This window comes from Bactrocera oleae, chromosome X (assembly GCF_042242935.1).
Source record: "Bactrocera oleae isolate idBacOlea1 chromosome X, idBacOlea1, whole genome shotgun sequence".
NCBI lineage: Eukaryota > Metazoa > Arthropoda > Insecta > Diptera > Tephritidae > Bactrocera > Bactrocera oleae.
This window is the reverse complement of record NC_091541.1, coordinates 34,420,040-34,442,093: the sequence shown is the minus strand read 5'-3', so window position 1 is coordinate 34,442,093 and position 22,054 is coordinate 34,420,040. Positions and strand designations below refer to the sequence as shown.

Genomic DNA, 22,054 nt, shown 5'->3' with positions numbered 1-22,054 from the left:
TCATTATTCATTTTCAAATTAAATTTTCACGAAAGAAAAGTTGTTAACCGCTCTGATTTTTTATCAGCGATGTTGAAATCGCCAGCCAAGATAAGTGGAAATTTATTACCATTGATAATCCGATGGAAATACATAATTTCAATTGTATTGTTCAATTCAAAAGATGTACTGTTCCAAAACGTGGGGTAGCTATTTACCAAAATAATAATAATGTTACTTATTTTATTCTTAATAATATTATTTCCCATTAAAAGAATTGTATTTTAAATATAATTATTTTTTAATTACTCTGCTCTTCAATTGATTTGTTCCGCTTGAAATATGCGTAAATACGCCTAAAAGTACTGAACCGGTTAACTTATTAAAAAAAAATTAATAGGGATTTGCTACTTAAATGGCAAATATTCTAGATAAGATTCTTCTATAAAATTGTGCCACATAGCCCCACTTTACGGTTATTCATTCAAAAACATTGAACAAAAAAAAAAACGATATTAAGAGTTTGATCATCGAGTTTCGCCTGCATTTGTGATAATAATAAAATGTATGTTTGTATATAAAGTACTCACTCATGTTCTTGTTGTACTTTGTTTATTCATATTTGATACACTTTATACCCAAACTTTACGCGTACTCCCCGAACATGAGTTTGCCTATAAGCGTCTTTTCGCGACGATGGCAAAAATCAAGAATCATAAATTGAACAACTTTCCGATGTTCCTTCTGGAAGTCAACCCCGCAAGCCCGCAAACAGAAAAAAGTGACAAAAATGGCAACATAGTTCTTGTCGATTTAAAATATTTTGCAATTCTAAATTTGTTTTCTATGGCTCGCAAAATTTGCGTCGATATATAAACCGATAAAGGCTATACAATAGCTTAATAATAATGTTACTAATACTATGAGTCCGATATTGAATAATTTATTTTTATTAATTAAATTTTTATTAAATTCCACATTTTTATTTGCCATTAAAAAATTGTATCTTAAATATTGTTATTTTTGAATAACCCTCCTGTCTCTTCAATTTATTTGTTCCGTTTCAGATATGCGAAAACACGCCTAAAAGTATGCAAACATTTTGCGCATACTTTGTGATCGTGTTGGGTTTTTTCCGTTACGGAATTTCTTGATTCAGTCCCGCGCTCAAAGCCTGCGATAGAAGCTCTGCAATAGCTTAAAAAATTAAAGACTTCTTCAATTCCCGTTTTAAAAATTTAAGCACCTTAAAATATGTGAATATAAGTGCTGATATTTATGTATTGTTTTTGTAACTTAAATTTTTTTTATATTTTATAACAATGATCTATAAAAGTGCACATATGAATATTTTTGTTATTATTATTAGGTTGTTCAATTAAGCGGGAATTCTGTAATTGAAAAAATTGTTCAATTAAACGAGTATCGGTTATTTGATTCCCCGGTTAATTGAACCAAAAATTGTGCAATTTTTGGAGTGCAGTTATCCGGGGGATACTGTACAATTATTATATTCGATTGTCATTGTGGATGAAACAGAATTATGTGAAAATTGCGATTAAATATCAGGGGTTGATTTTAAAAGGGTGAAAATTATAATATATTGTTTTTTTTTAATGCTGAATCATTAAGAAAAAAAAAACATTTTGGACAAAAAACGAACAAATAATAATATTTGGGGTGAACCACTGTTAACTTTTAGGGGTATGTAAAATAGATGTTGGCCGATTCTCAGACCTATCTAATAAGCATACCAGATTTCATCAAAATCGATCTAACTGTTTCGGAGAAGTTTGACAACAAACACTGTGCACGAGAATTTTATATATTAGAATTCAAAAGATGGGGAATTGTACCACACATTTACACTAGTCTCTTTTTATTCATCTTTAGTTCATTTATTTTCGGGAAAGTACAGGGAAAAGTAAAACAAAGGACGCAGTGCATGATTTATTTTTAACCTATCTAACTAGTTGTTTTAAGCCATAATGTCATATGGGAGGCCAGGACCCGCCATTTACCGCCTTAAGCAAATGGCAAATTTTGTGCCCCTTCTAAGCCTATATTTTGCCTCAACAACAAAATTTACAACTTTTGAAACTTATTCAGGTCATTTAATTATAAAAAACACTCATATTCCAAAGGTTTAATACAATAATTCAAAAATTATTACAATTATTAGTACGATAAAGAAAAAGTTAAGTATTTTTGCGCCTTTAATTTGGAAAGATAAGACAGAACTGTTTTATTGTTAATAGTTTGTGCAACTTTATTTTCAATTGATAATGTTGCTAAACCTGTCTTTCTTGACACATTGTAGAGCGCATGCAACTTTGATAAGTATCATTCAGAGAAACTGTTCTCTCCACTAGCTACTGACAAAGGAAGTGTTAGTAACACCCGTATAGCCGTAAATAAATTTAACACGATATATATTAATTCTTTTGAACAAATAGTATAATTTAAAACGTCCAGTGGTATACTTTTATGAGCATTTTTTTTTGCCAATGGCTTGCTTGTTATAGATGCAACAATCCACAAAGAGTTAATGAAAATTCTAAACATATGTAAAAGTTTGCAGCTGATCAATATTAAATAAAAATTCAAAAGTTTTAGTAACTTGTTTCGACTGATCGTATCTTTCATCGATTGACAATACAATGCAGTATTTTGCTTAGCATCCCAAATTGGCTCTTCTCCCTTTTCCTAATAGAACTGTCTGTTTTCGAAATTGAACTGGTGCCGTTTTTAATTCGAATGTACATGCAAACATAAGTATGTGACATTTTGAGTGCAAATCAACGCATAGCAACGTACACCATACAGCAACAGCCCCTGGGTGGTACTTTTGATAAAAATTAACAATACTCCCGTTACTGTTTATAATTTGTATTAGAATGCGAAAATTTGAAGCTATGATTTTTGTATATTATGTACAAATGGAATAAATAAAGAAATTTGGTAATTTTTTTTTTTTGTAAATAAAATTAAAAAATAAATAAAATATGTAAAGAAAATTAGCCAAAATGCCGCTCTAATATTCTTGCAATTGCCTAACTCGCTTACATATATGGAAGAGCCGGTTCTGTGGAAGGACGACCCAAGCTTCCTTGTATCATTAAAGATGTTTATACACTAGTTATTTTTATAATAACTTATATATTTATTTCACTTTTGACAGCATATAGTGGAAATATTCATTAACAGCTAGTAAATATAGCAGGTTCCAATCGACTGATTATTGATTTGGTAGGTTTTACTAAATTTTAAAAAGAAATATAGTTAAATTCTAACAGGTAACTTAAGTGTTTATTAATTTATCTTTCACATTTATTTACCACGAAACGATTAACTTGATACCGTGGTCTTGCTTGTTGAGTGGTCTGTGTTAAGTTCCTCATATTTTCAAATCGCTCCCGTATGCTAAAGTTTTTGATATAAAAATTTGTTCCTATTAAAAAACCGTGCTGGTATTGATTTTTGAAGTTCAAACTCACATTTTTGTGCTTTCGATATTTGAATTATCGGATACTTCGTTAGAGTAGATATCAATACGACTTTCATACATTTCCCGCTCTTTCTCATTGGCCTCCCACTTCTCGAATTTCGCTCGTAGTTGCTTAGCACGTGCCGCTGCTTTTGCCTGTTGCGAATGCATACGGTATTACATAGTTCAGTAAGGTATATCATATGTACATATATGTATTTTACCTCCTTAAGAGCCTCGTCATCCAGAGTACACTTGGAATTCCTATTTGATGAGTCGTAATCTTCCTCGTCATCCTCTTCTTCAAAATCTTCGTTTTCATCCTGTGATTCTACGTCGGTGCTGTTTTCATAATCATACACATGGTTACCATCATCTAAAGGGGGTGTAAAACATTTCAGGGGTCGTGGACCAGCATTCTGGTCACTACTACTTTGTTCCATTTCACGAAACTTGTTCAACATCAGTGCAGTAGTGTGAGATTTTTCGAGTACGTGAGTTTCTTCCTCTATCTTATCAGTTTCGTTTGAGTCTTCAATTTCCGATTCAGGCGTTGGCATCTTCACAACTCCCTCCCTTGGCGGAGTTATACGAAATTCTTTCCTTTTTTGCTCGGTTGGACGATACGTTTCAAAAAATTTAAATTTCGAACTTATTTCTGAGGTCTTGATTTTTATATCCTCTGGTTTCTCATCATACTTAACGATGTCCTGTTTTTGCATGAAGGATGAATTTTATATAGATGGCATTACACAAACAAATACAAACTACCCGAGCAAATTTATAATAAGCAAATTATTAAAATATATTCATTCCAGAACGTATGGAAAACGTAGACAAATAAATACAATGAAATATCACAAGTCTACCATAAGACATACTGTAAAAACTAAATTAACTAAAGTTTAACATATGTATATATTGTCATTTATGTTGTGTATATAGAGTTTGAAGTTTCAAATGGCTATAAAATATAGGTAAGATTTTACTAAGAATAATATATATCAAAATTGCAAAAGATATTTAGTATTATTATAAATTCTGTTTCAAAGTTTACAATACAAACAGCGCGGAAAAATTCGCAAAATAGGGCCGTTTTTTTATTATATTTTGTATGTAGTGTCTACGCATCGTTTTTCCCAAACGTCTAGAGTTGATGGCATAAAAAGAAGTAGTCGTCCTCACGTGATTTGAACCAATTCAACTATAAAAACTGTTCGCGAAAACCCAGCAGTTGCTAGTTATTCTAGCCTATGTCCCTAATTTCATAGCTGCAGAGGATTAGCCGTCTAAAAGTCCAGATTTAAATCGAATGCACTACATGGCCTATCGAATACCCCACAAAAATTTGGAGAGACTCAAAAAATCTTTGTTTCGTGCAGCGTCGTCTATACCAATAGAAATTGCGCGTGCCGCTATTGATCAATGTATCATCGCTCATTTAATATATGCGTTATTCAATAGAATTAAAGTATTATAGTCATTTTTATATCCGTCTGAACTTGTAACAGAACTTATGGCAGGATTTTTAAGTTTGGTTCCTTTTCTCTTACCTCGTTTTCATTTTCGCTATTCTGTCTTCTTGTGTTATATATGTGTTGTTTATTTACTTGTGGATTTGGCGATTTTGGTGAATTCAATTGTTTTCTGTTAGCAACCACATTAGCATCCAATTCCATAAAAATGCTCCGTGAGTTTTTACTAATCGCTAAAATTAGAACGGCATAACAAATTTTAACATTTGTAAAAGGTTTTGTTGTTTTACCTGATTCAAAAACATCTTCATTCTGTAAAGCCTTGTGATTTGTCGAATTATCTTCGCTATTATCATTGGAGTTTTTAAATACTTCTCCTTTTTCGAATCGTTCCTTAAGTGAACGGGCGCCTCCATCATGCTTTATGTCGAGTTTTTTGTCTGATGCCGTAATTCCTATTAGCAACAGAAAATAAAATTATGATTGAATACATCTATTGATTATTCTGTTCTATCTTCAACTGGATAATCTTGTGCTTTCACATGCAAATTTTTGACAAGAGATCACAGCTGAAATATAACAAGAACAGAAGTAGCGAATAAATGTTCAACTTAAGTTCCAGAGATAGATAGGGAGATATTAAGCTGAAATATGGAATTATATTTCTTAAGTGGATTGTCTTTCGATAGATACAATGTCCGATATTTCTTTACAAATTCGTTAACCTATTTCTCTCACCTATTCTATATAGTTGCGAAATAAACAAAACAGTTGGAGAAAGTTAGTTTTACTGTTGTGAAGAGAAATTTTGCACATTGGCTCTATATGAAAACCTTATTTTCATAATATTTATTACACATGTCAATGTTTATACTGTTTGTTAGTCAACAAGTCCTACTGTTTGTTAGTCAACAAACTGCGCTAAAATGTCTTCTGACGCATGCGTAATTGTGCTACGATTATTTCTTGGTAGAGATATTTTTTTATTGCGTTAAAACACGATACAGTAGCCCTTTATTTTTACTTTCAATAAATTATTATAATGGATTTTAAGTCTTAAGTTTTAAAAATACAAGAAAAGAAAGGAATTTTTATATTCTTTTGTCGTTTCAAAACAAAAAAAAAATACTTGGAAACACTGATATACCACTTTAATGAGGTATCCGCAAACTCTCTTGTACGAATTCAACCCGATGGCTTTGTTGTGGCTTTTGCAATTTTCTGACAAACGAGCAGAAGCGAGGAGAGGAATGGCGAATCAAAGACAGCTAATAAAAAAGACATCTTGCAGCTCTCAGATGAGATAATTGTATTATAATTAATCTTATTTACAAGAACACATCAAAGGTCAGCCATCTGCCTCTATTCAATTCATACAATACTAAGCTTCTAAAAGTCGGCGGCATTTTCTAGTTTCTTAAGCGGCTGTATAGGTAGTCATAAAAACAATTATAAGAAAGCGTCTAAAATTGACGCTGTAATAACAACAAATCTAAACAACTATATTCAAAGAGTTCAGATTTATTTGTATGTTCCTTAAACTAGAACAGTAAAAGCAAAACGAATTTGACGTAAAAAATTAAAGTGAAGTAGATGAAAATTCCGGGGGCCTTTTAGAGAAGCATAACACATATATATCCACAACAAACCTTACATAATCTATGTATTTATCTAATGCATAAATTTTTAAAATTTTTAATTGAAATTTTGTAGGTAGGAAAATATGTTTTAGTCAATTTTTTATACTCCTAATGAACCTTTATCTCTGGAATATATTTTTAAAGTAAAACCTATTTTAAATTGTCTTTTATTCTTCCATCCGCGCATCATCATGTTTAATTACAGCTTTCTATATTTACATATAGATTTCATTACATGAAGTACATATCACAACGAAGCCGGATATTTTATCTAATTAAACAAAGTAAGGCGTGACCATGATTTCATCATGACCAATTCTTTAATTAGGGATCAGGGTCATAATGAGTATGTCAACTATGTAATGCCAGCTCAGCCTAGCGTATCAATAAACTTACCTTGCTCTGATTCAGCGACAGCTTGTTGGTACATCTCTTTGATGCGAGCTTGTTTTCCCATGAAGAGTCGTGAACGTATGTTTTGAATTTCCTGTTTACGTTCTTCCCGCCGCTCCTCTTTAGACATCATGTGTCCCTTCTCAAACCTCGTTTTTATATCGTGCATGGCATGACCAAGTCCGACTGGTCGTTCACGTTGTGTTCGTTTCTTTGAGCTAACTAAGTCCGCATCATCATCTTCATTACTATTTTCTTCAATTTCTATATCGCTTATATCACTGTTGCTCTTCGAGGAGTAATCACTCCCATTGTCTAGCTGTCTATCGCCAATCGCTTTTAAACTTAGATCTGAACTAATTCCTTGCGATTTCAATTTCGCTATTTTCGATAATATCGAATTGCTGTGCTTTACAGGGTTTCGCTCCTCTGGATACTTTTCTTGTTCCTGGTGGGTTTGTGCTGCATTTTCAAAAACTTGAAATTTTGAACGTACATTGAGTTGTTGTAATTCTTCCAAACCTAGATCGGGTTTGTCTGAAGCTATTTAATTTTTTTGTAATCAAAGAAAGAAAGAAATTAAGACATTAATATATCGGGTAGCTTGTGTTTTCATGAAAAACGTTTAAAAAAGTTGTTGATTATTGTACCTCTTACAACATCTGGAGGTAACTCAACTGGTTGATTTTCTCTAACGATTAATTCCGGTTTACGTGGAAACTCGGTCTCAGAATTTTCAACACATTTCGGGGAAAATAATAGTTTGAAATGCACCATACAGTAGAAGACTCCCTCATGACTTTGATAATTGTCGACCCTATGATAACAATAATACGAGGAATCAGCTCAATTATATCAATTTCAGTTAGTATACACAATGAATAACAAACAATATACAGGCTAGTATTATAATATATTATGTATGCAAAACATATACAACTAATAAAGAAGATTTCAGTTCGTTCGATGCCGAACTTCAGCTACACTTATTAATCGTACAAAGATATTACGTAAACAAGAAAGGGCTAAGTTCGGGAGTAACCGAAACTTCTGTACTCTCGCAATTTTCCAAGATCATATTAGGTCTAGTAAACAGAAATCCATAATTCTTTCAATAAATTGAATGTTATATTTTGCATAGTAAGAATGATCCAATAAGTGAACTGTCTGCTTGATTTATACACTGTTAAGTGAAAGAATCATATAGACGTTTACATTTTTGGTATGTGGGAATAAGGTGTGGTTGTAGTTCGATTTCGCCCGTTTTCACAATGTAACAGATGAATGCCAAGATAATATTATGCACCGAATTTGGGTAAAGTCGATCCCGAGATATAGAATTTCACCTAAATTAATCGTTATGAATCTTAAGGTGAGCGATGCCATACCCATTATTCAATATCGTCTCTTATGAAGCTTTTAAGCGCCATCTGGGCTGTGTAATTTAAAGGTTCTGACGTATTTATTTGATGAGTCGGCGCACTTTTAGTTATTTTCAACATAACCGTTATATAGGCAGCGGGCGATTTTAGTCGGTTTCATCAATTTTCTCACTGTTTAAGCTAGCTCCTCCAGAGGGACTTATTGTTAATAAGTTTGGTTGATATAGCTTTAGAGGTTTGTGAGATAACTGCAAATGCTTCTTCTTACTTCGATGCCCGTTGTGGCTTAGTTTTGGCCTTTTAAAATTGTTTACTTAACGGAGTTTTTTGGACGTGGCAACTTTCCAATTTCGCCCAACCAATCTGCCTAGTGTGCCACGGAATACATATTATATATACTAACCATATTATTTTTCGATATTTTTAAAATATCTTTTGGTGTCTTATGTTTCTACAAATATTCTCCAAGGGTTTACCGAAATTTTATTAGTTTAACCAATTATATGTATAGCTTAGTAAGTAGACACAAACAAAAAGCGGTGATCCAGTCAGCAACTGAATTAGACACATTTGTATATACTAATGAAATGAGTAGAAAAACTTACTTCAATTGTTTATTACATTCACAGCAGCGGAAGCAATTCTTATGATAAATGCTCTTTTCGGCCTTGATTTCCTCCATTTTGTATACAGGTTTAACGCACAGGCGACAATTGATTTCCTTATCACATTGTGGATTCTGCGACGGGAAATACATTTCTTACTGTTATAACATTAAAAACATGTATGAAGGGTTAAGTTCGGAAATAGCTGAACATTACATATTCTCGCTTTTTGAAAGATTTAAACGCGTGTGAAATGTTTCACTCACTCGTTCTTGGACTCACTTAGCTTCATTACTATACTACTACTTCCTATATCCGAAACATTTTATTATATTTAAAATCAACCTAACTAACCCAAATCACTAAATATTAATTTGTCCATTTGTAAACAATTTTTTTCCCCCCGTTCGTAATATTTCAATACTAAAATTCCTTCGAAAATAGTTTAGTATTTTTGTTTTGAAATTCAATTATTAAAAAATATGGTATGAATGCAAAACCATTTGTATTCGCTGGTAACGAAAATATTTCCTTATATACATATGTAAAGTTTAGCACTTATAATAAGATTTAATAATGTAAACATTTTGATTAGCAGATTGATAATATCACTAGGGATTAAATAAAATACACATTTGTTTTGTTTGAAAAAGATGATAGTGTTACATGTTTGGGTTAAAAATGAATGAATGCTTACATTGAATTTTTTTTGTGCTTTACCAGCGTCACTTGAACGTACATGTATTAAGTTGCGCTTCTGCAGGGCATCGAATTTGCTAAAGCTGGATTTCTAAAAAAAATTCAATCAAATTTTAAATAAATTGAAATAACAAATTCAAATTTAATTGAAATAAATAGAGTTGGACGAACTATATTTAATCTTACTTAAGGTGGACTTCACATTCCTTTTCACATAATAACTAATCTAGGGTAAGGTAATGTTTCAATTTCATTTTCAACAAATAGATCAGGGTAGACAATTTTAGAAAAAAAAAAAGTCATAGTAGTATGAAACCCATTGGTAATGTTAAAAACCAGCCCGTACTCCTACGTCCAGTTCGTGAATCTGGTCGCTCTGGATTTGGTGGAAGAAAGTGTCAAGCTCCTTGCAGAGAAGAAGCGAGAAAGGTCGGAGAGATAACCGTTTATATTCGAACACATGCCAATGATGCTATTGCCCGACATCAATATCGCAATCGTACTAGGTGATACAAATTCGCTCTGGTGGTTGATGGAGTTTCAAAATGTAAAAATTTAACAGTAATGGGGAGAGGGTACCACACTTCTGAACCCTCTGCTTAATTTTTCTACATTTGAAGTTTTGACCTCGGCGGTGCTGTGCACTTTGCGCAGCCATGTATCGGACGATGAGACTCCCCTTGGTTGGCGGGTTTGCCAGGTTTCAGTAGTCCTTCCGACTTTCCACACGTCGGGTATTTAAAGAGTTGCCAGCGACAAATTGAGGACCTTGGTTAGGTAGCTTAGTCCCGTCGAGCCTAGATGTTTTAGCATCAGCATGTTTTTTCCCCTCTGGGCCACTGGATTTGAATGATTTGGCCTTATTGATGACACTCCAAACCTTCTCATCGGTGAAAGTAAGTGGTGCGCAGCCGTCGGGTAAAATATCGCTTGGCCTTGTCTTCGAAGGATGCAGTGTGCAGCTGCCGGCGAAAATAGCTCGCGCTTTTCATTGAATTGAATTTCCACCCGATCGTCATGTCTCTTCGGATGGCGTTAGATATCGCGCTCGTTTGCTAAAACAGCTGCTTCGGATGAGAAGTGTTCAGATCGGATCACTATAACATATAGCTGACATACAAACTGAACGATCGGAATCAAGTTCTTGCATGGATAAAATTTTTATTTGGCGGCAAATCTTCACGAAATTTGCAGCGGGTTATTGCAATAAGGCAAACTCTCAAGAAATTGTTTCGATCGGATAACTTAAGCATACAGCTATCATGCAAACTGAACGATCGGAATCATACGTACTGAACGTAAAGAATCCTTTGTATTTGTGAAGTGTATTAAAAATTCGGTGCAACCGAAGTTAACGTTTTTTATTGTGTTTCCTTTCATTTTTGTTATTTTATCTTTATTTTCCAATATCATCTATTGCTATGAATTTTTTTTAACATTTACCATTTTCAAAGGTTCTGCACTAGCTTATTAGCAAGTAATTATCTCCTACCACTTGGTAAACTTAATCAGGTCTAAAGATGTGCGCTAAACTGGCATTGTGGAATAATACGTTTGGCCTCTGATTAAATAATTAGCCAAGGTCGGTGTAGTCGGCCCTTAAATCAATTTACCCATTTGGAGCTAGGCTAATCAAATGAAATGGCTTAATCGAAACTAATTAAACTTAATATAATCCCGTAAAAATAATTTAAGCGATTGATTCATTTACATTTAATCTAATATATGCACCTTTAATTAAAAAAAAAATAAAATGAAATCAAATTTATTGAATAATGAAAAATTCAGCTTTAGGTTTATCGTTAAAGCTCTCCAACTTACCACCGATATATTCTCATGATCCGTTTCACCTTTTCTACTTTTCTTACTTCTTGCTTTCTTTTTGCCATTGTCTGTTGCTAGCTCTTGTTTGCTTTCGACGGCTGCAACGTTCTCATTTTGCAGGACCTCGGTCGGCTCTTTTATGCTTGCGGAAGTTTTGGTTTCTGTGGTCGTTGAACTAGACATAGAGCTTATTGTAACGGCACCGGATAGTTTTTTCTTGGTTACTTTAGGCGGATAACTGCTCTCGAGGCCATCGAGAATACTGTTATTAAAATCAACGCTAATCGTCTCAATATTCTGGCTCTTAGCGGACTTGAGTGTTGACTTTTTGGTTACTTTGCGTGTAGTTTTTGTGGGAGCCACGGTTGTAGATAAGCTGGTAGACATATTGGCTAAGTATTGCTCTTCAACTTTGAAAACTGTTTGATATTTCAACAGAAAGCGCGACATAAACAAATTTGCATTAGTACTGATTTCTGAAGTAGTAACAAGATCTTGTCATATACTTCAAACAAAGGATATGAGACTACATTAAAGGTAACAGCTATCCACATGTTTTTAATTCAATACGATAAAAAAGTCTGCATCGTCTCCTTGAAGGAAATTATTTACCAATTAAAACACCATTTTCACATAAATAATTTTTTTGGAGGGATGCACAAATTTCAAATAATGAATTAACTTGAATTCACCAAGGTATATTTATACATATGTAAACAATGTAATTATCACAATGGGCCTCCTATAGGCCTAGGTGCGTTGTTAGACAGCCACTCTACCCACCTACCTACAATGTAATTATCATGTAAATATGCAATGCATAATACCGAAATTTTCTAAAGTACATTGACATAAAAATTAATATTAGTAATTAAATCGGACATAAGGCTTATGCGTGCGACGCAAAGAATGCGTACAAGCTACAGACTCACAATTTTTCCTTCCATTTCGTATGTTGTAATTTATTTTTAGAATTCTGCAATCAAGGTAGCAAATGAAAGATAAGGCAGATTAATAAAGAATGTTCACACCCTTTTGAAATCAAACATTGTAAGAACCATGTCATCATAAAACTTATCCCAATATTTATAAGAGCACTCTGGTGCACAGGAATCTTGCGACTATTGCCCAATAATATCAGTACTGGATGTAAACAATACTGCTGATCAGTTCAACTGTAGCATCATCCACTTCTCATATCTCACCCATTGCTTTAACAATTTGAACCAAATTCCGTGGACCAACCCATTGCTTTAACAATTTGAATCAAATTCCGTGGACAATACAACAGATTGAAAATTGGGAAATTTTAACCATAACTAAGCTTACTTGCCAGAAATATTTTACTCAGCTTGTATATTCCTTTTGAAGCTTGAATAAAAATTGCTATTAACCTTTGTGACCACAAATATCCATATAAACAAAGATACGTTGGATATTTCATTGAATTGATTTATTTATTCATTTTTATTGATTTAAATATACCTTGAACGTATTATTAAATTTTGCACGAAGTTTGTAACACCTAGAAGAAAACCTCGGAGATCAGCGTGACGAGCTGAGTCAGTTTAGTCATGTCCGTCTGTCTGAGTGTATACATGCGAACTAGTCCCTCAGTTTTTGAGATATCGATCTGAAATTTTGCACACAATATTTTCTTCCCAAGAAGCTGCTAATTTATTGGAACCGCCTTAATCGGAATACTATAGAATATAGCTGCCATACAAACTGAACGATCAAAATCGAGTTCCTGTAAGAAAGCATGAACCTCTGAAAGGTATTATAGCTTCGGTGCAGCCAAATTAACGTTTCAACTTGTTTTTTTTTTATCAAATTGTAACCGTCGACATTATTTCAAGCTTATTTATAGAAAAACACTCAGATTTGACCATGTGTGCATGTATTAATGGGATCTAGAGTATACTTTTATGTTAATCATTTCCACATTCGACGGACGTAGTCCATGTATTTGAAAATATATTTATTTACTTTTTCTTAAATTATTAATCCCTTTTTTTTGAAAGTGTAGTGCAGGAAAGTTCTGCTGTGGTTTATAAATGAAGACCTGCAAAAGCCGAAATATTTATGTCAAAATTATCTGCTGTTTGATGCCAATTCGAAATGCTTTTGTAACTGTATTATTATAGTAATTTTTATTTTAGCTGTACTATGTATTGTGTATACTTGAGGGCACTATTACCTTAGGTCGCGGTGAAAGTCCCCATTTCAATTTTATTGTGTATACTAAAATATAAATAATGCACTACTAAAAGACAAAAACGTATGACAAAATTCTGCAATATCGGGCGGCGTTTTATTTAAATATGCCAACGCAGGTACACTCAAACATAAATCCATATGGAGCTAGAAATTTAGTATATTTATGTAAGGCGAGTGAAACGATGTCGATTTTCTGTAAAATTTGAAGATACCTTTCGGAATGACGATGTATGTACATGCTTATACAGATATATATTTATAGACAAATAGGTCGCTGTTAAGTTTTGAATGTGGATTGGAATTTGTCATGAAAACTTAATCCTTCATTCATCATCATACTAATAATCATATGTTAATCATAACATACTGCGTGTACTACATATCTCTGTATGTATATATTACAATATTGCTGATTACTAATACGCCTGGTTGTCCGCAAATCTTTGAGTAACTTTACTGTTGAAAAAATTACATAAGTTTGCAGTATGCAGGTATTTGCAACGAAATCCTGCTATTTTACGTGTCACAATATCGTTAGTTTAACACAAATATTACTTTCATGGTAAAGATTACATTAACAACCAAATGATCTATATATGTATATGAATTCATCGATGTTTTTAAGAGCTAATTTTTATACGAGTATACCTACTTTAACTATTACAGATCTGCTAAGTTTAAACTCTATCAATAATGCACTCTCGAAATAGCCGACGTTGCTGCCGCTATTTGAGCAACACAAACGATCGAGTACGCCAAACTGATTGAATGCGCACCGTGCACAGTTTTCTGAACCAACGTAGGCCTCGAGCAGAAAACACTCGACCAACATTTTATGTACAAAGTCTTATATTCACGCATATATCATTAATACATTCACGTTTGTGCACGTACATAAGTGTATATGCAAGCGATTAATGCTGGCAATCGAACTATTTACAATTCGTAAAATCCTAGTGCACAAACGACTCAGAAAATATTTAATTTTCGGCACAGTAAAACGTATAATTGCTAGTTCGGGTATGTGTGTGCATTCACATGTATCAGATAGATGTTTATATTTTTTGCTGTGTGTAATATACGTACGTAAATAAATAAAATGCCTAAAATTCAACAATTTGTGTTTTTAAAGAAAGAACTAAAGTTTAGTTTTTGATATATTATTAAAATTTACGGTATTTGCGCTATTTACATATACATTTGAAAAGTTCGATTTTCATATTTAATAGTGTCATTTTTTTTTTTGCCAGGTGACGTGATTAGAACTTTACGTATATTTTCGTAACAAAAAGTTATGTATTATAATTTTCAACTAATTTTCTGTGAAAAATAGTGTAAGTAAAATTCATTTCTACTTCAACTATGCTAAGATATCATACCTGTTAAAAATTTGTAATTCAAACGGTACCAAAGTTTTGATATTTTAGATTAAAAAAAAACGCTCACATTAAAGAACGAAAATCGTATTTGGACTATTATTTATTAAGTTTATTACGGAAATTAGTATATTTTATGCTGTGTGCTGTAAATCACATCCGTATAGTAGACCAGCAACGGTATACTTTAGAATCGTGCTAAATGTTTGTATCTTATGATGGAAATTTGGGCTGATGGATGGTGTTAAAAAATAATCTTTATTTTGCGTGCATTGAGTTTGCTTGTATATATCTAATAATTTCTATAATAAATTACACATTACTGCACAATAATCAAAAAGCTGCTTATTTTTACATGCCATTTATTTTTTGACAAACTTGCACCTCTGTGAGAATGTCCTCAGCGGCGTCAATGCCAATTCGTCGAAAATTATGCAGAGCAAAAATTGTGGTTTTGGGTAATTTAAAAAAAAATAAATTTATATATTAACCAGAACTTAACTGACAGACGTGATTACGATGTATCCACCAGTAGCTTCTTTCATTATACACATATATATGCATACATGTACTATGAAGACGAAAACGTTATAGCCGGAAAATATGTAGATATGTATTAAGCGCAAATCAACATAAAATGTAACATTTTTTATTTTATTAATCTTATATTCAAGTTTGTTTGATTATATGTAACATTTAATATTACGAATGAGGTAAGTAGGGTAGACCATTCTTTATTATTAATTTTTAAATTTGTTTTAATTCAGTACTATTCGCTCTACAATATTCTTGTTTATCTCTGGCTAGCGCAAATAGAATCGATAGTTTTCCTACACGTGACATTAAAACATATAACATAGTTGCCCATGGGAAAAAGATGGATTTTTCAAATGCAAACTCATGTATTTATAGACATGGTGATAGCTAACTGAATGAGAAGCTGTAATCTCCTGAATTGAATCGTAGATTAAGATGGTATTATTGTCATACTTGGCAAAAAAAATATTGCTTTAAGAATATTGCCGGTGATCTTTGTGATGACCAAATTTGTACCCTTGAATAATCGAGTATCTTCAACCTAAGATTATACGGTGTCATTCCAGCTATACTTGTATGTACATATCTAGAGAATATAAAAGTTCAAGGGAAAATTTACAGGTTCATTTTCAGCCACAGCTGTATCGAATGATTTAAAAGACATCAGCACGTCTGGTAACGACTGCTGTATCTGGAACTCAGTTTAATATTGAAATTCCAAAATACCCAAAACATTTTTTTAAAATGCCCAAGAAGGCTGTGATGAAGAGATAGCCAACCTGTTCCAGTGTGAGAGAGAAAAGTTATGGTATATTACCTTGAAAGTGGGCAGGAAACTGTTCTGTACAATTTGCGTTGCATCAAACGACGTCATTTGGAAACAATTGTTATATAATATTTTTGGATGTTGACTAAAAAGTGTTTAGAGTAATTTTTCATACCAAAACCTGAGTGTAATGGATCAGGTGGTGGGACCAATTTTACTTTTCCACCAGCACAACATAATCCTGCAGATTCACCGCTTATTTTAAAGCTTTATAATGTTGACAAATGATTGATATTTTTTTAATTGTTATAGATTTGTCCCCCAATATTGCCTTCATCTCCAGAGAAGAGTGCGAAAGGTGCGAAGTGGATGATGAAGAAGATGGTTCAGAGAAGAGCTAATAGAGTGAGGGGTATCACAATGGTCCTAATCAAGGCCTATGTATGTCGAAAGACAGCCACTCTAACTACCTACCTTTAGATTTCTCGGCACTTTAGTTCATTTCCGGATCGTAAGAGAATCCTACCAGGTTCACTAAAGCATTGTGTCTGTGGAATCGATCAATTTCATTTTCTCGACTCGCTGAGCTTTTGACAAATTGTTGGGGCTATCGACACAACCTTATATATCCGTAATTGAATCATGAGTCCAATCAACTACAAGCATCAAATATTTCAATACAACGACAAAAATATCTTAACAAACTAACAATGACAACCTTCAAAATATTATTAATATGTTTTTTTTTTGTTGATTTATGTTGTCAACTCAAATACAATTTTCTTTATATTATTATTTCTTTCTCGCAACTTTTCTATAGTTTCTTACTTTTTAAACCTTCCATGGCCTACAATAAACATTTCAAACCCATAATCGGTCCAGCCTTTCTCGAGTTTTAGCGAAAGAAACGAATATTAGATGAGATTGGATATGTTCCTCGCAATTTTTCCATATTTTTTATCGTTTAAATCTTCCCCGAACTTCCACGAATACATATTTCATAATTGGCGAGACAGAAATTCATTTTTAAATACATATATAGATTAATAATAGTTCTGATGTGTATTTAAAGGAAATTATGGTGAAAATATTCTGAAATTATACTTATGATTATGAAATTACGCATACAAAATATCGCATACAAAAATTACCCATTTTTTGGCAACTATTATATCCGGAGGAAAACTGAAAAAACTTTTTTGTTTTTAATGGTTTGCATAATAGTTTCTGCATCTTACCACTGCACACTTTATTTTTCAATATCAATATATTTTATACTTTCTAAATAAATATAACCGTCGTAACTTTTAATCATTCACCTAATTGGCAATTATGTTTTCAATATATAAATTTATTTATTTAGAAATAGTCCAAATATATTCACGCAATATTATTCTATTCATTTCACTAACACGTTTTTACTTGAAACTAATAAATTGAATTCATTTTACGAATTAACACAAGTGTTTGTGTTTTTGTTCTATGCTTCTTTGACTCATTCTAAAATAATTACGTCACAAGATGGCGGTATAGTGCAATTTGTATTTGTAGCAATTGTCACAGCCTAAACCGAAAGGTAACGGTAAATACTTGTCGTGATCTTGTATTCTTTCATTCCTGATGTAAAGATTGTATTTTTTGCTTATTATGTTAATATTCAGGAATGAATGAGCCTTAAGAAAAATATCAGTTGACTTATAGTAATATTGCTATGTAGTACCACGAAGTTTGTAACACCCAGAATGAAACGTCAGGGACCCTATAAAATATGTACTTATATATATGATCAGCTTAAAGAGCTTAATCCATTTAGCCATGTACGTCTATACGCGAATTAGTCCCTAAGTTTTTGAGGTATTGATAAAAAATTTTGCAAACGTTTTTTTCTCCCTTAAAAACAGCTCATTTTTGCCGGAACCGGAATCACTATACCATAAGCTCCCATTCAAACTAAACGATCAAAAGTAAGGTCTTCTATGCAAAGCTATTTTATTTGATGAGATATCTTCACGAAATTCGGAGTGGATAATTGTCGCAAGCAACAGTACAATCTTCTAAGGAATGGTTCAGATCGGATATAGATATAGAATATAGCTGCCATAAAAACTGAACGATCAAAATCAAGTTCTTGTATGGAAAACTTTATAATTTATAATTATACAACGGTATAATCTCTTAAAAAATTGTTCAGATCCACTACAGCATTATTTGTGAAAAGTATTATAATTTCGGTGCAGACGAAGTTAACGTTTTTTCTTGTTGTTATTTTAATTAAGAAAATATGTACATATTTTTCAGCGACTATAAAAATAAGATGCGCGTGTAAATACTTTTAGGGATGCTACATTCAAAAAAAGTTTTGTATTTGGGATGCTCTATTTGTAAAACAAATGTTTTAAAATTCTAAATCGCTGCATATAGTTGAAAAGACTTATGTAAATACGAATTTTATTGCAGGAACTCATTAAGTTTTTTCTTATGCGGAATTGGTGTAATTTTTGTAATATACAATATATATAAAGTAGTGGCCAGCATTTTATCGCACAATTGTACATTCTAGCGTTGGCGGTATAACAGCAAACTAGTATCATGCAATGACCTCGCTGTAAAAACAAATGACCAATACGAGAATTCCGCGATTATAAAAAATTTTGGTGACATGTGTTGCATGCTGTAAAAATTTATAGATTTAATTATTTAAATTTCACAGACTCAACAATAATAATAATAAAAGTATATAGTCTTTATTTAATGAGTCAATTATTTTCCGGAAACATTCTTTCATTCAGTTCCCCGTATTCAGTATCTGGAGCGTGATAAGATTTGATCCGATTGCTACCATTTTTGAACGGGATATGACATAACTTTAAGGCACTATTTGTTCGAAGTTTTTTTCCGATAACTTAATTAGTGTTTGATTTGTATACTGTAATGTAGAAGAATCAGACGGAATTTGAAATTTTATTATATGGGCATATCTCACAAACCAATAGAGCTATTGCAACAAAAGTCCTTTTGGTACTGAAATTAAGTCCTTTTGGTACTTCTTTGTGTATTGTGAAAATCGGTTAAATCAGAAAATAATAATCATAGGAATCGGTATCAAAATTGGATAATGGGCCGCTCACCTTTAGGTGAAATTCTATATTACAAGAACTTCTGGACTAATTTCAACTAAATTTGATGCATAACACTATTTCAATATTCGCATCATGCGAATGTGAAAATGGTCGATATCGGACCACAACCACGTTTACTTCTCACATATAAAAATTAAAATTTCATGTGAATATCTTACTTTACAGAATATAAATTAAGCATCAAGAAATTTGTGGAAATGTAAACAGTGCCTCTAAGGTATACCACCTCACGTCCAAAGAAAAACGAAATCGGACTATAGATTTTCAAGTCCTAAGATACGTAACATGCGGAAAGTGCCAATAGTTTATTTTTGACCGAAATCATCGGTTAAACTTTGAGGTATATTAGAGAAAATTTATCTTATAATAGTGTGTCCTTAAGATGCCGCCATCGACGACATTAACCAGCCTCATTGAAATGTGCCAGAATGATAACTTTGCTAACACTGCTTTATTCCGAAATGCATGAAGTACATACAATTAACCATTAATTTTAAATGAAGACATGTGCTTGATGCTTAATAAGGATTGTCTGGATACACCAACAACAAAGACCAAACTCATCGAGAAAGTTTACCCAAAAAAATTGCACAAGATTACAAAAATCATGCATCACAAGGTTTAGCGAAAGAATTATATTGGCTGCAAATGGATTTTCAGATTCAAAATAAGATAGCTTGCGAATTAATGACACATAAATCGATTGATTTCGTTACTAACCAAGACGATGATGTCAACTATCCAAATAAGTTGCTTTATTCGCTAGAACTGCCCAGGTTACAATCTCATAATTTGCAACAAACAGTCGGATCGGCATGATTATGTTGATAAATATTAATCTGTCTCGTCTTTGAAATGGCACCTGACTTCTGATCAAGAAATTAATTAAAAACGTCATCGAAGCCACAATTTTGAAGGGGAAGTACAATGGCGAAGACGTTTTGATCTCACGAATTTGATTCCGAATGATATTCTATTCGATCTTCAAATAGTCTAGCAGGTTCAACGTTATCGTTTTCAAAAAAGATTGGAATATAATAGAAATATGTCAAATTGTCAGAATGTTAAATGATGAGAGTTGCCCAAAAATTTGTGAACGTTATCTGTAACCTATTTTTCAGTAAAAAAATTAATATTTAAAGTAAAGAAAACTCCTGAAATACCCTTAAAAATCCCATTCGACTCTTTTGACTCCTAAATTTAGGGGGAAACCCCCAAGTTGGTAACACTGCACTTCAATTTTGCATTTTCATTTATGATATTTCACATTTGTATGGTCTCACAAACATAAAAACAACAGCTGTATTTCTATGCGCTGTGTGAAGTATAACCGCGGTTATGTTTCACATGCAATAATTGTCTATGCAGTGCTGTGCAAGTATGCATAACTGAGCCTTAAGGTTTCGACTTGACTTGACAGAAATTTGAAGAAAAAAGAAATTAATAATTTTAAAATAATTTATTTGTCGGATTTACTTCAAATTTTCAGAGAACTTTTGTAAGATGTTATCCTTTAAGTAAATGCGAAAAAAATCGATTTTTGTAAACTCTGACTACCCCTACACGATAAAGATTTGAACACAAAAACTCTGATGTAATAAATTCATTAGACAGGTATAAAAAACTTCCTCATTTTGCTCCAATCGACTTGAAATTTTGCACAATATTGTTGAAATTATATGCATTTAGTTAACAAAAAATATAAAATAAACACATTTTTATACTCTCCTAATTCGATTAGTATATCCATAAAGGCTGCTTCGTCTTCAAACAGGTACAATTTCCAGTGCAGCTAGCATTTGCATAACAACCTCACTAAATGCCTGCAAACGCTTGGTGATCCCTGTTATCGACGATCATACCGACAATGTATACAATTAAAGTCACTACTCATGCATACATCGCAATTACAACCCATTTTAATCATTCACTTAATCGGCAATTATGTTGTAATACAAAAACGTTAATATGCACAGATAGCAAGTCTACAATCTCAGCTCTTCTTAATGGAACCAGCAATTCTTACCTCATTTCGCAAATTAGAAACATACTAATTGGTAACAGAAATATAAAAATTATGTGGGTCCCAGGTCACGCTGTCATTACTGGAAATGAATGGGCCGATCATAACGCCAAACTGGCTGCAAAACAGCCATTGATTGTCTTCGACTACATTGAAAAAAAGGATATATTCCGTTTAATCGCTTCACAGGAAAAAGACATAAAAGTTAATGCTTGGAAAAATGTGCAACACCACTACGCCATCTGCAATCAGAACAGGAATAAATCTGTCTACCCACCCTCAGGCCGATGCCATGACATCAAGGCCTTTGTTCGCCTTCGTCTTGGCCATACGTCATTAACGCACTCTCATATATTAAATGAAAACAGAATTCCACCCTGCACATATTGCAACTCGCCGACCTTATCCATAATCCATCTACTAGATGAATGCCCCTACTTCAACTCTGCAAGAACCAGTATCTTTCAAAACAATAAAGCTCTTGATTTACTAAAAGTAACATCTATTG

General features: G+C 32.7%; 1 protein-coding gene and 1 long non-coding RNA gene across 5 annotated transcripts; one reads left to right on the top strand and one right to left on the bottom strand.

Moving 5' to 3' along the window:
- Positions 1-3,118: 3,118 nt before the first annotated feature.
- LOC106623363 (LIM domain and actin-binding protein 1) lies at positions 3,119-14,571 on the bottom strand. 4 transcript variants are annotated; one of them, XM_014242857.3, is made up of 12 exons: positions 14,357-14,496; positions 11,482-11,903; positions 9,659-9,751; positions 8,962-9,095; positions 7,625-7,791; positions 6,978-7,517; positions 5,232-5,396; positions 5,020-5,174; positions 3,691-4,176; positions 3,477-3,622; positions 3,318-3,402; positions 3,119-3,238 (listed from the first exon to the last, which is right to left on the bottom strand). In XM_014242857.3, the coding sequence occupies exons 2-12, from the start codon at positions 11,869-11,871 to the stop codon at positions 3,236-3,238; spliced, it is 2,364 nt and encodes a 787-aa protein (XP_014098332.2). In that variant the 5' UTR covers positions 11,872-11,903; positions 14,357-14,496; the 3' UTR covers positions 3,119-3,235. The 4 variants fall into 4 exon arrangements, with proteins under 4 accessions (XP_014098332.2, XP_014098334.2, XP_036215105.2 ...); XM_014242859.3 differs by having other exon boundaries at positions 9,701-9,751; XM_036359212.2 differs by lacking the exon at positions 11,482-11,903 and having other exon boundaries at positions 14,357-14,571.
- On the top strand, positions 14,547-21,002 carry LOC118680265 (uncharacterized). Its single transcript, XR_004975792.2, has 3 exons — positions 14,547-14,786; positions 14,955-15,038; positions 18,285-21,002. It is a non-coding gene; the product is annotated as an uncharacterized lncRNA (long non-coding RNA).
- Positions 21,003-22,054: the final 1,052 nt, after the last annotated feature.

Excerpts from the sequence above, each read along its gene's own strand:
- LOC106623363 (XM_014242857.3), bottom strand. The coding sequence starts at position 11,871 with ATGTCTACCAGCTTATCTACAACCGTGGCTCCCACAAAAACTACACGC. Across the intron at positions 9,752-11,481 it reads ATCATGAGAATATATCGGTG|AAATCCAGCTTTAGCAAATT; the intron begins GTAAGTTGGAGA and ends AATTTTTTTTAG. Across the intron at positions 7,792-8,961 it reads GAATGTAATAAACAATTGAA|GGTCGACAATTATCAAAGTC; the intron begins GTAAGTTTTTCT and ends TTGTTATCATAG.